Raw genomic sequence first — 14,136 nt, 5'->3', positions numbered from 1 at the left:
TATAAATATAAAATCTTTTTGTTTATAAAAAGTAATGATTTATTAAATAAAATCTTGAGCTTTTTCAATGCTAAACTATACATATATCAAATCATACTGGCTTTATAAGAATTTGTTGCAATAATGACTCCGCAGAGCTAAACTTTGCTCTTGATCAAGCCATTATCCGTTGAGTGCCTTGAGCTTGACTTTACTTGATTCACTTGCATAAATATCATCCTTCAAGAACTAGTGATATTGTGAAAAATAATATTTATCATATCACTTAAGATACATATTTGTTAGCATTAAAATTACAATATGTGTAGCCCTTTAGGCTAACAGCTACAGCATCTTCATTGTTTCATACTTGTTTTATTTCCTCTGTAGCCAAGTTCTTTTGTCATCTCTGCAAGTCTTTGCAGCAGCATTTCATCCCTAATACTTGAGCTTTTTGGTCACCTACAATAATGCATATAATCTAAGCACAAAATGATCTAAAATAAAATAAATTATTAGAAATAAACTTAAATGGATGATCATGCAAAATATAATTAAAATGCAACAAAAATACATCATTTACTCTCTAAGTAATATTGATTTAAGTCTAAAAGTGCAATGATAACTTTCATTTCATAGAGTTATCACTCTTCCTTCCCCTAATTTATATTGTACAAATTTTATTGTACTCATAAGAGCACGAATCTATTGTAATATAGACTTATGGTGACGAATGTCGATCCCATAAGGAGGTAGATTTAATTATGTGTTGTGTTAATTTTCTAAGTGTGTATGTGAATTGGCTGAAGATGATTTTTAAGTAACACTAAGATTTAAAATAAAAATGGCATGAACAAATTAAGGATAAAAATAATTCAAATAAAACACTTGAGTCTCTAGACTCACACTAAATATTTCACCATGGGTTTAGTATTCCTTTTCTATTTCAATGAATTTATGAGAGGGTATCTCCACTCCTCATAAGCCTCACTCTAATAAATATGGTATCAAACGCTTAGTGTGCTAGAGGATAATGACCTTCCACTAAGTTTGGTGTCAAGTAAATGTTATGCGAGACGATAATAATCATCATGTCGACAACATGATAAGATCGTTCACTAAATAACTTAAATGCATTTTCTGTCAACACTAAGTTAAGACAACCCACAAATATTAGAGGGGATTCTCTTTCTAATAAATATGGTGTGGAATACTCATTGTGTCAGACAGTAACAATCTTTCACCGATGAGCCAGTATACTATGCAAAATCTAGACCAGGTACATTATCTATCAACAATGAGTCAAAAAAACAACATAAATCAAAGAGGAAAAAGAAAATATCAACAATGAGTCAAAAAAACAACATAAATCAAAGAGGAAAAGAAAATAAACTTACAAGATTAAGCCCACAAATCATGTTAAGACTTCACCTTCAACCGAAACTTAAAATTAAATTAGCCACTCATGATTGAACAAGGGGTAAAATGGTAATTTTATTAAAATACATAAGAAATACAAGATGAAAAGAGAATTATAGAAAGCAGAGCTCGAATTTGAATTCAGAGCTATCAAATTACGAGGAAGCTTCCTATTTATAAATGCAATAAGTAAATTATGGCCATCGGATAAAAAAGATTTGGACGCTCAGGATTACATCATGTGGCAAGATTTATTTAGTCGAAACACTTCATCAAGTCCAATAAATACGGTCATATCATCAGTCAATGTCACATCATCAGTCAATGTCACATCATGTGTCAACTACATATTAGCATTTTTTTGATCCAATACGATGTCACCACATCATCTGGTCACGTCTGTTGGTAAAATGCCACGTCAATTAATCAATGCCACGTCATCTATGCCCCACTAAATTTTAAAATTACGATTTTGCCTTTTATGAACTTCTAAGATTTTTAGTTGTTTTGAGCTTAAAAATACTATTTGTTTTGCTGTACGACTTCTCTTTAATCGTGAAATGATCAAAATACCCCTGAAATACATAAAATACTCAAATTCTAACAAAAAAACACATAATTAAAGTTTAAAGGACTTAAATACATAAAGCTAGAAATGTTAGTAAGGCTTACAGTGCAAAATGATGATTTTACCTTCTATAAATATGCATTTTCCAACACTCAACAATTTATATTCACATACTTTTCATTTATAAGTATGTTTCACTATCATTGATATATTTTGCTAGATCTCGTGGTCTCTTCATGTTAATATATATGCGTGTGTAAACTATCAACTCAAATTTCAACCCCAAATCTCTTAAACCCGCATAGGTAGTGCGCCACCTTGCCTTAGCAAATGGGGTTGTCATTTACAATGTTTATAAATAATGAAGGAAAGTGTGTGCTTCGGACAATCCAAATTTTGATAGAAGAGTGGAATCTTTAAACACACAAAGCCTAAATGTAGTTTATAATATTTCTTACTGAGTGAATAGAAAAGTTAAGGGTCAAGGCCTCTGTAAAAAGCAATGTTGTGTGTATTCATTTTTATTTTATTAAAGCAAAAAATCTTTAGGTGCTTAAAGGCACATAGCCTCTGCTGGTGTTGTCGAGTGGCTGTCCAAGTGATGCTTACCGCATTAAAGAGAAAAGGCATGTGACACCTATCATGGTGGTGATGGCTGATGGAGAATCAGGGTTTGATTCTGAAAAGGAAGCCTGAGAAATGGCTACTACATCTATGAAATGCAAATTATGCAATCCAAGAGGGGGGTGAATTAGGATTTTAAAACTTATCCTAAGCAAACTGCACAACAATTCAATCTAATACCTTAATGGAATTGAAAAAAATAAATTTAATCGAGCACAATAATAAAAGAGTAAGGGAAGAGAAAACAAACACAAGGATTTTTACGTGATTTGGCAATCTCCACCTACGTCCACACCTCCAAGCAGACCAAGCTTGAAGATTTCACTATCCAAGCCTCCCAAGACTTCAAATGCTTACAATTGACTTCCAAAGTGTCAATGAACCTTTACAACAAAGAGATTATCTCTCAATCTCTTCACACAAGAGTTCCTTACACTTATACACTCACAAATTTGATGAGAAAAATGAAGATTACAACGAAAACCCTCTTTTAGAGTGGATATACAAATAATAGCACAATGGTGATTCAAAATGATTATTTGCAAAATGGAAGCTCAATATATGTTATATGATCTTATTTATGCTTGAATTAGTCTCTAAAATGAAGTTGGAGTTGGATTTTTATAGATAAAGCCCGAAAACTAGTTGTCATAAGTAAATTCCCGCGCCCAAGCAGTTAGCTGCTGAATTTTGCCAGCTAGCAACTCCAGTACAGTAAAGTTGCCATTAAATTTGAATTTGCTACAGTAACACTTTTCATAAAATTACATTTTTACTCAAAACTTTTTAATCTAAATTACTCAAATTCGCAAAATACTTTATCTTATAAATATAAAACCTTTTAGTTTATGAAAGTAATTATTTAAATAAACTCTTAAACTTCTCAAATGCTAAATCATACATCAATTAAATCATACCAGCTTTACAAGAATTTATCACAATAATTTGTCGTTGAGCTCTAAACTTTATCCTTGATTTCGCCGTTGTTCGTTGAGTGTCTTGAACTTGATTTCACTTGATTCACTTGATTCACTTGCATAAATATTATCCTTCAAAAACTAGTGAAAATGTGAAATATAATATTTATTAAATCACTTAAGACACATGTTGTTATCATCAAAATTACATTATGTGTAGCCTTTTAGGCTAATAATCTAAGGAAAGCAGCAGGCGCGCGAATTTACAATCCTCACACGAGGAACTAGTGACAATAAATAACAATACTAGTTGTATAAGTCAGTAATTGGAATGAGTACAATCTAAATCCCAGCATAGTATTAAATCACTTATTAAAGGAAGACTTATGCTAGCAGCATAGTAATTTAAGCTCCAACAGCATATATTTTAATTGTAGTTAAAAAGCTCGTAGTTGGTCCTTGGATTGGATTATCTGATCCTCCTCACGGTGTACACTGGCTCACTTGTCCCTTTTGCATTGATGCGCTTTTGGCCTTAATTTATCGAGTCATGCCATCGGCGTTATTACTTTAAAGAAACTAGAGTGCGCAAAGCAATGCCTATGCTCTATATATATTAGCAGAGGATAACATTGTAGGATTTCGGTCATATTCTGTTGGCTTTAGGAATCTGAGTAATGATTATATGGACAATTAGGCCATTAGTATTTCATAGTAAATGGTGAAATTCGTATATTTATAAGGCAAACAACTACAAAAGTGTTTGTTAAATGATGTTTTCATTAATCAAGAACGAAAATTGGGCATCAAGATGATCAAATACCATCTTAGTCTCAACCATAAACAATGCCAACTAAGGATCAGCGGATGTTACTTTAATAACTCCGCTGACATTTTATGATAAATCAAAGTATTTGATTTATGAGGGAGTATGGTCAAGGACTGAAACTTAAAGGAATTAAAAGAAAGGCACCACTAGGAATACAGCCTGCGCCTTAATTTGACTCAACATGGGAAAACTTACTAGGTCCAGACATAATAAGGATTGACAAGGAAATCTAACAAGAAAGCATGGTCTCTCTCTCCACTAGAGCACTCATCTTCCCCCACTAGAGCGCTCCTCCTCTCCCCTTGCCGTGAGTAGAGGTGCTCGTCTTCCTTTTGGTGGCGAAACAATAAACCTCAACGTGGACCATGCCAAGGAAATCTAATATAATTGTAGCTTTAGCAGCCACGAAGATAGTGCATCTCAACAACGAAAATATCGACTCTAGCATTGATAAAGAATGTAGGGAAATGTGATACTTGGTGTGAATTGTAGAATTCCATGAATCATCGAGTATTTGAACACAAGTTGCGCCCCAAGCCATTAGGCCAAGGGCACGTCTGCCTAGATGTCACGCATCATTGTCCCACCCCCAACCCCCGAACCAATATGGGGGCCTACTAGTGTAGGTGAGAATCGGCGTCCTATACGCTCCCCACTCGCAGTTGGCCCAAGTTCGAGTCCTCAGTGACCAAAGCTATGATGATCAATGGTAAAAGAAAAGCCTCTTGAGCTCTCGTCATGCGCCTGATCTTCGCGAGGGGACTCTGTGACCCTGACACTTTGCTTAAGCGCTCTTACATCACAATCCTAAGTCAGGCAAGATTAACTGCCAAGTTTAAGCATACCAATAAGCGAAGGAAAAGAAACTTATTAGGATTTCCTTAGTAACAGCAAGGGAATCAGGAAAAGCCCAACTTAAAAGTCGGGCATCCTAACATTCGAATTATAGTATGGAGAAATGTCCTCAATGGCCGACTGGGCCCAAGTCCCCTAGAAAAGAGTGTCCAAGAGAGTGAGAGCCTTGTCGCGCTCAAACCTTATCACACCATGAGGCGTTGTTTGCGAGTAGGTTTTTTATTATTATTAGTAAATTGCTCCTGTAGGTTATCTTTAGGCAAACTTTCCATTTTAATTTACTTCGCTTGTAAATATTTTGATGAAAAAATCATTGAATAAAATTCAAACTTTTCATCATTTTTTTTTTCTCTTCACTTGTATATATATTGATGAAAAAGCATTGACTAAAATTGAAGGTTTTCATCACTTCTTTTACCAGTAGCATATCATTTTCATCACTCATTTATCTGTAGCATATTCGATACAACATATAAGAGTTTGAGTCCAATTTAATTAATTCAGTGAGATATATCTTCGATGTGTATTCGTAATCTGACGTTACATAATCTTATGTTTATCTGAATATACCCAAATTGAGGCATTTATATATTATATACTTAGAAATGTATATCAAAAAAGAAAACACAAAACAAAGAAATTTGAGATAGTGATATGACTGGTAGAGAGAAATGAACAGTTATATTAAACAGCTCAGCTCACGTGATATTTCTAATTAGTAGGACGATCGCCTTCTCGGCTTCTCCAATCCTAATAGGCACAGCTAGTTGGTGGAACTGCTGCATATTGTTTGTCCATGACCTCAATAAGTTTGTTGGCTATAGAACCAGCATAAACAGAAGAGCCTTCATAAATCTGCAAAATTATTAGAAATATAAATATATAAATTTAAAACCCACGCCATAAAATTATTGTATGAGGCTAAATTGATTAATTTTATGCAGTGTAGATAAAATGAAAAGGACTTACTTTGGTGTTGAAGAGAAAGCTATAGTAATCGCCGATGTGGCCACCAGCAACATGGTGGAGATCCAGCTGAAGCTCGTCAAGAACCCTGGAAACAAACAACAAACAATCGATCTTCTTTCGCTGAACGAGTTTGATAGTGACTTCATCGTCAATGATGCGAACATCAACCTCAGTATCCTTCGATTTTCTCTGAAGCCAAGAGCTTCTTAAAGATGAATTGTAAGACTGATCTGCAGGGTCAACAAGTGGCTTCATACCCTCATCGTCGTCTTCTGTCCTGTGCCTCTTTCTCCTCTCACGAACACACCTCTTTTTCTCCACGAGCAATTTGAGCTCATTGACTGTTCTGAGAAGTTCTTTGATGTACTCGATAGCATCTCCCACAACTGATGCTCTATCATTCTTTCGTTGTTGTTGTAGCATAAACAAAATAAATAATTCAGGGATCCGGGGCGGTCAGAGAATCAAAGATTAGGAATCAAGGGACTTACATGATACATACCTTGGTCGGATTAGGAACCAAATCCTTCAAGGCCTTGAACTTACCATTCAACTGTTCTCTCCTTTGGCGCTCGGTAGCGAAGTGTTTAGTGGGCTTGCCTGCGGTTTCCCTTCTCCTTCCAATACAGCCCAGGTCCCTAGAGAACTCCAGGACCCTATTATCTAAGTGGACTCCAACATCACCGTCTTCGTAAAAGGCTCCAGTAGCATCCCTTTCATCTCCAATTTCTCCAAACAAAGAATTAGCAGCAGCTCTTGAGGCGGAGGCGGGAAAGCTGTAGCCATGGGGTATAGATTGGAATAATTCTCTGAACAAAGGAGGCTGTGGTTGCGGGGGCAAGTTGAGATGAAACAGTGGATCATACAAAACATCTGTGGACGTTGGTGGAGGGACAGGGAAGTGGTGATCTGGGTTAGTGAAGGAAATGGAAGAATTTGGTGGGAGCATGGAGGAGGTTGTGCATCTGGGAAATTGTAGGAGATTGAGAAGGGGTGGCGTTTGGGATTGGGCAAATGAAGAGGAAATATCGGTGTTAATGAAGCTTTGTTGGGATTGGTCATTTTCATTCTGATCGAACCCCCCCATGTGATCAGCACTGACGACACCCGAATCCCAGTTGGAGTGAGAGTGTTCATATGGCGGAAGTATCTGATGATTCTGATTGGCCGGATCGTGAATCGAATGGGTATTACTGTTGATGCTAATGCTTTGTGTATGAGTGTCTTCCACGTTGAAGGCCAGATGCTTTTGAAGTTCGAGTTCGATGGCAGAAACAGCAGCATCATCTTCTTTGTGATGTTTCACAGATTGAGAAATACCATCATCTCCACCTTCAGCCATGGAGTTGGGATCAAAGCAACCTGTCTCCTCATACATTTTTGGATGGTTATCTGGTGGTTGTCGTCTGTCTGTCTGCATATATCAGTTTACACTTAGCACAAACAAAAACTAAATAAAACAAGTACCGGTAGCAAAAGAAGTATAAATTAAAAAAAAAATTACTAGAAAATTAATTTATGGTTTTTTATATGTGTGTATATGTATATATAGACCTTGGAGCTTGAGCACTTTGTACCTGCAGCAAAAAGAAACAATGAATGAAAATCAACGAAGGATGGATTTTGTTTAAGAGCGAGAGGAGTCTAGAATTTTGCAGATAAAAAAAATTAATAAAAAAGATGGGATCAGGGAGAAGTAGAAGAGTTTGAGAGCGACTTCCCCTCTGCCTCTCTCTTTCTCTCTCTCTCTCTCTCATTCTTATTACTGTTCTGCAGAGTTTGTTACTGAGATTCCCACTTTGGGGCCCACTCACAACATCCGTATTCTCTGTTTCAGTCCGCGTGACTCCAGCTCTGGCTCTTTCTCTCTTCCTTACGTATTTCCGGGTCTTTTCCTTGCATTCACTTACAACAAGAAACAACCACCAGCGTTTGGTGCACCACCTGCATTTTGGTCCTTACGCATTGAGTAGGTATGCCGCTTCTTTCTTGAAAAAATATACTGTTATGTTCTTAATGTACAAAAATCAATCACAGGCCAAAAAAAACGATGGTAAATTATCATCCAAACTAAAAGAAATGGTAAATTATCATCCAAACGAAAAAAAAAAATTGTGAAATATCCTTTTTCGGCATCTTCTTGTATTTTGACACTTTCATTGTTATAGTTACTCATAGGGTTATTTCCACCCTGCCTTAAAATGTTTTGAAATTTTCCACTGTACACCCAAATGTTTCAACAATTTCTAATTCGCTTTCATCTTCGTTAATTGGATAGAATATCAAAAATGTCTTGAATTAATTGATATTTATATTAAAAATTATTAATTAAGATAATTAAACAATAATCTCATCAATTAGCTTCTCAAATAAATTTAATTTATCATCGTCAAATAATATTTAGGACATAAATTTTTAAATTTATCTTTTAACCGTTATAATAAATAGTCAAATTAATGAATTTAAGTGCATGGCAAAAATTATCGAAATATTTAGGGACACGGTAAAAAATATCAAAATACCTTGAAACATGGCAGAATTATCCCTTACTGTTATTAAATTTCATCTTTCTTCGTCCAAAAGATAAAAAGAAAAAGAAAAAGTCATTAATCATTAAAAAAAAAAAAAACAGTGGCATAGTTGTAATTGAGAGAATTCACGCAATTTGTGCCTAAGATTTTGTGGTTCTATTCTGTAACGAGTAAAGAGAGTGAGTTAGTTTTGGTTGCAACTGTTAATTAATTAATCTTTCTTTATACTTTGACAATTGACAGTTTGGGGTGTGGACCCCACTGATCCTTCACACCAGACGCCCGCTCAAACTAACTATTATTATTATTACAACGGTTTAGCCTTCAACGACCACATCACGTCAACACGTCCAGGATACTTTTGGTTTTGTGAATGGGATTGGTTCTCCGCAATCCAGCGCCAGTCTCAAGACTCTCAGGTATCAAATAATTTGGTCGTAGCTTAAGGAAAAGTTTGTGCGCTGCCTACTGCCCGCTTAATCGACGAGTCAATTAGGAAACCTGATCTTTATTTAATAATTTTAACAAAAATAATATAAATATTATGATTTTTTTATCATATAAGTAGTAAATTAATTTAATTTAATTTTTAAATTATAATATTTAGTGTTAGTAAATACTTTAGTATAGTAACTTAAAAATTACAACTTTCTAATCTTAATATCAAATAAAACTTAAGAACCAAACTTTTACAATTGACAAGTTTGTACATACAAGTTATTTGAACGTCTCTCCTCTCTGTTCAGACAGATGAATCATAGATGTTGAAACTTAAACGACAGCTGCTTAATTTTCAGTAGCAAATTATTCTACTAAAGGAACTGTCTAACAAATTTTGAAAAACCATAAGGACATAACCAATCATTACATGACAGACGAAGACAAATAGATCGAGAAATGACAATAAGTGAAAGATTGTTTTCACTTATTAGTCCAAGGATGTGAAACCACCATTACAAAATCTTTTACCGTCCACATTTGATGAACCATTTCCATAGAAGCAATTTCCTCACCTTATATGTACCGCTACAAAGTTTCAAAATTAATGCAGGCGTGCGTGTGTATATATAGGAAAACTTCGTTGCCAAAATATTCCTTAAAAAAAAATCATTACCAAATTAATATGTTTCTCTCTCGTTTTTTTTTTTTTTGGGTCTAAAGTTTTGAATGTTATTAGAATTTTACATAATAAACATTGGCATAAAGCTTTAAAAAGGGTTTTGCACAGAGGCTTTGCATCATAATTAAAATTTAAAAGAATCTGCTGCTGACCATAAGGTACTACATAATAAAATCAGAAAAAAAAAATCTCTCTTTTTCTCTGCAGTCCGTACTCTTGCCTGGCCATTTTAATCCACTGGCTTTAAGGCTCAAAGTATGCCTGGAGACTTTAATTGAAAAGTAAATTAAGAATCAGAAGCATGATGACCTAGTGGAAACCAAGATTCAAGCACACAAGATGACAAGAAGACGCAAGAATGTTCAAGTCCTACTACAACTTCAGCCGAGAAAAGTGTAAATGCCTCATTGTTTCTACTTAGTTGTTTGTAAATTCGGTTCAAGGGGAAAAAAATTGTTTGTACCGGAAATATTCGGCCAGATTCATCACTCCTATCTTGCTCTGGATATTTTGTGCTTCCTTAAGGCATTTTACAGTTCAATCTTCTTCAAACAGAAGAATTAAAAATTTTGTTGAAGGGCAGCCTCAATTCTTGCAGAAGAACACAGATAAATCTATGACTTTATAATCAATTCTGTAAATAGCTGACGCATGAAAGCCTAGTTGGTCAGATCAAGTTTGGTGTCTTTGATCATTTATTGGCACCATCATGTCGAAATCTATTTCAGAAGGAACTTTCAAATCATTTGCATCTTGTAGTCAAGGACTGCCTTCTTGCAATGCTCAAGATTCTGGAAATCTAGCTAAAACCCTTTTGATTTTGTCATTACCACCAGTCACCAGAGACTTTTATGCAGTTAGAGCTGTTGGCAAGGTATCTCCTCACAATCTTCCAACTACCATGTGAGGTGTTGAAGACTAGTTGTCATTATATAACACAAACTAAGTACATAAAAAATTATCTTGAAAGCTTGCTTTTCATTTCAGTTTCCCGGTAACAGCTGCAGTAATTCTAGCATGAAAATCAAAGACTTTCATTTACAGAAATTCACTATTACAAGCATTTCAATGGAACATATGTAGAAAGTATCACCAGTAAAACAACACTTATGAGAGATGCACTTGTGATAACACTTCAAAGTGGATTCATTGACGACTAATTGAAAACTTTGTATTGACAAGAACAAGATATGTGATTGACTAAAATTCTCTCACTTGGTTCAAAACACACTGAAGTTCCCCAAAGTTCTTGATATCAAACCCAGTGAATGGAGATCAACAGAGCAAAATTGAAAACATTTCTTGATCTCCATTTATAGAATGTATCCATGATTCTTTGACTGATGCATTATTTCATCCAGCAGCTTGTATATCTCTAAAGTTTTTGGGTGTGATTTGTCTCCCTTTCTGAATTCATAAAACTCACCATAAACTTCGACTAAACTACAACCAGGAGTCTTCTTCACCTTCCTTTCTTTCATTTTCTTTCTCAACTTCAATGCTTCCTTCCATCTGTTTTTAGAGGAATAAATGTTGGTCATGAGTATATATGCACCATCTCCCTCAGGTTCAAACCTCACCAAATTTTCCATAACAATTTCTGCAAGCTCAACTTTTGCATGAATTTTACATGCTCCCAGCAATGCCCCCCAAACAAAGGCATCAGGCACAAGTGGCATACTTTTTATGAGATCAAGTGCCTCCCTTATTAGTCCAGCACGACCAAAGAGGTCAACCATACAACCATAGTGCTCAGTTTGAGGTTGTAGGTTGTAGACCCTTGACATGTCCAAAAAATGTTTACAGCCTTCCTCTACTAACCCTGCATGACTACAAGCAGAGAGGACACCGACAAATGTTACTTCATCTGGTTCTATTCCGACTTGAGACATCTCAGAGAATATATCCAAAGCTTTCCAAGCTTTCCCATGAATAGCTAAGCCAACGATCATGGCAGTATATGAATAGACATCTCTGCATTTCATACTTCGAAACACCCCAAAGGCCTGATCTATCCTTCCACATTTAGCATACATATCGACAAGTGCATTTCCTATAAAACCATCAGTGTTGATATGATTTTTATCCAAGTATGTATGAACCCACTTGCCCAACTCAAGCCACCCTATATTAGCACAAGAATTCAGAACACAGACTAATGTAAAGTCATCGGGCTTAAGACCTAAACCTTGCATTCTCCGGAATATGTCCAATGCTTCCTTGAATTGGCCCCGATGAGTCAGGCCCGCTATCATGGAGTTCCAAGAAACCACATTTTTAACAGGCATCTCATCAAATACCTTACGAGCAGAAGGTATGTTACCACATTTCAAGTACATATCGATCAATGCATTGTGGATGAAGACATCTGGACTGAGATTGAAATGATTATCAGTGATATACCTATGAATCTTAATACCCAAACTCAAATCTCCCAATTTGGAGCAAGCAGAGAGCACAATTACGAGGATCATCCCATCGGGTCTTAGATTGGCTTGGCACATGTCGAAGAAAGAAAGAATGGCCTCGGTAGGATAGTCCATCTTAACGTAAGCTTGAATTAGGGTGGTCCAGGAGACCAAATCCCGTTGAGCTTGAGGGTGTTGACGGAAGTGGAACAACTTGTGAACAGCTTTGATGAGCCCACAAACAGCATATAGTCTCATCAAAGTGTTGAAAACATACACATTAGATAGCAAAGCCGTCTTCATGGAATAGGCGTGAACCTGCTGGCCTACTCTGAGCGACTGAGACTGCCAACAAGCCTTAAGAACATAAGGTAGGGTGTAAGTGTTGGGAAGAAGGCCTTTTATCAGCATCTCTCTATATAGAGCAATTGCTTCCAAGGGGTTGGCATTCGAAAGACATTGGATGATGAAATTATACAAGTAAACTTGTGGATTTTGCAAGCTGAGGTTTTCAATTTCATTGCCTCGCGAGAGCGAGATGATTTTATCATACAATATTTGAGTTTGGTGTTGGGGAGACCCTGTTTTGATGATGAATGCATGAAATTGTTTCAGCTGTCCAACAGATTTTGATGATTCTAGTCTCGGACTCTGATGAAGAAGAGATAATTGCTGGAAAGTATTAATGTCATTGTACCTACTCCCACTCGCAACGGTGAGAGGGCTTGCCATTTTCTCCTCCTTTCTAAAAATTCATAAGATCTGAAAAAAAAAATTGTAATCAATCTACTTGCAGCGTCGGGTTTTTTTTTTTTTTTAATTATTAGTGTACCACCACTATTGAACCTTATATTTATTTAACTATTATAAAATTTTAATATATTTTCTATATTATTTTTTTAATTCATTAATTATTTTTACACTATTAATATCAATTAATCACTTTTATACTAACACCATTAAATAATTTAAATAAAATATTAATTTTATACTTAAATAAATTAAAAAATTATTTTATTTTATAAAAATTTTAAAAAATAAAAAATTATAATAATAAAAATACTCCTAAATTTAATAAAAATAAATTCTAAAATTATAATTTTTATTTTTTTAATAAAAATTACAATTATAAAAATAACTACAAAATTTTAGAATTTAATAAAAATTCCCTAAATTATTAAGATTTTAAGATTTATTTTTAATAAATAAATTAAGTTATTTTAATAAAATTTTGTGAAGTTATAATTTTTAATTAAAATAATTATTTATAATTTCACAAAATTTAAATTTAATAAAAATCAGTTGAACACCTTTATTTGGGGTTTATTTTTTATTTAATTTAGGGCGTAACTTTATAATTATAATTTTTTTATTTTTCAAAATTTTTACAAAATAAAATGACCTTTTAATTTATTTAAGAATAAAATTAATATTTTATTTAAATTATTTAACGATATTAGTATAAAAATGACTAATTGATATAAATTTTAAAAAAAAGATAGTGTTAATGTAGAGAATATATTATAATTTTATAATAATTGGATAAAAATAAGATAAAATAATTTTATTTTTTTTTAGAAAAAGAATCTACTTACTTCGACGTTACAAACAAACAAACAAACAGACTGCTGACTAAGTTTCACTTTCACCGGAGAACGCTTAATTTACACATTTATCCCTTGATTAAAATTGACCATTGCGCTGCCCTAACCATACGGGCAACACCGATGACATATTAAAATGTATTCTCCTTTACCCTTTCATACAATTTTGTATTTTCAATCAAATTAATTACTGCTAATTAGAAAATAAATAAATCGAATTGTAATTAAAAAATTAAAATCGAGGCTTGTTAGGGTTTTAGGTTGCGGTTCCGAATTCACTAATGTTGCTTGTGTTAGATAAAATAAATATAAA

The 14,136-nt window shown here is 34.4% G+C and overlaps 2 protein-coding genes and 1 pseudogene across 5 annotated transcripts; 1 reads left to right on the top strand and 2 right to left on the bottom strand.

Moving 5' to 3' along the window:
• Positions 1-4,751: 4,751 nt before the first annotated feature.
• On the top strand, positions 4,752-4,907 carry LOC112496375 (5.8S ribosomal RNA; annotated as a pseudogene).
• An 834-nt stretch (positions 4,908-5,741) lies between these two features.
• On the bottom strand, positions 5,742-7,908 carry LOC102627690 (transcription factor bHLH91-like). 4 transcript variants are annotated; one of them, XM_025093514.2, is made up of 4 exons: positions 7,715-7,908; positions 6,663-7,570; positions 6,161-6,562; positions 5,742-6,046 (listed from the first exon to the last, which is right to left on the bottom strand). In XM_025093514.2, the coding sequence occupies exons 2-4, from the start codon at positions 7,536-7,538 to the stop codon at positions 5,942-5,944; spliced, it is 1,383 nt and encodes a 460-aa protein (XP_024949282.1). In that variant the 5' UTR covers positions 7,539-7,570; positions 7,715-7,908; the 3' UTR covers positions 5,742-5,941. The 4 variants fall into 4 exon arrangements, with proteins under 4 accessions (XP_024949282.1, XP_024949273.1, XP_024949279.1 ...); XM_025093505.2 differs by having other exon boundaries at positions 6,663-7,574; positions 7,738-7,908; XM_025093511.2 differs by having other exon boundaries at positions 6,663-7,574; positions 7,715-7,907.
• Positions 7,909-10,769: 2,861 nt separating this feature from the next.
• LOC102628164 (pentatricopeptide repeat-containing protein At1g08070, chloroplastic) lies at positions 10,770-13,031 on the bottom strand. Its single transcript, XM_006464270.4, has one exon. It carries the CDS (start codon positions 12,949-12,951, stop codon positions 11,125-11,127), a length of 1,827 nt encoding a protein of 608 aa, XP_006464333.1. The 5' UTR covers positions 12,952-13,031; the 3' UTR covers positions 10,770-11,124.
• Positions 13,032-14,136: the final 1,105 nt, after the last annotated feature.

The sequence above is a fragment of the Citrus sinensis genome, chromosome 3 (genome assembly GCF_022201045.2).
Source record: "Citrus sinensis cultivar Valencia sweet orange chromosome 3, DVS_A1.0, whole genome shotgun sequence".
Taxonomy (NCBI): Eukaryota; Viridiplantae; Streptophyta; class Magnoliopsida; order Sapindales; family Rutaceae; genus Citrus; species Citrus sinensis.
The sequence above is the reverse complement of the archived record's forward strand: the minus strand, read 5'-3'. Positions and strand labels throughout refer to the sequence as shown.

Coding starts and splice junctions, on each gene's coding strand:
- LOC102627690 (XM_025093510.2), bottom strand. CDS start 7,580: ATGCAGACAGACAGACGACAACCACCAGATAACCATCCAAAAATGTAT. Junction 6,563..6,662: donor TGGTTCCTAATCCGACCAAG/GTATGTATCATG, acceptor CAACAACGAAAG/AATGATAGAGCATCAGTTGT. Junction 6,047..6,160: donor GCTTTCTCTTCAACACCAAA/GTAAGTCCTTTT, acceptor ATAATTTTGCAG/ATTTATGAAGGCTCTTCTGT.
- LOC102628164 (XM_006464270.4), bottom strand. CDS start 12,951: ATGGCAAGCCCTCTCACCGTTGCGAGTGGGAGTAGGTACAATGACATT.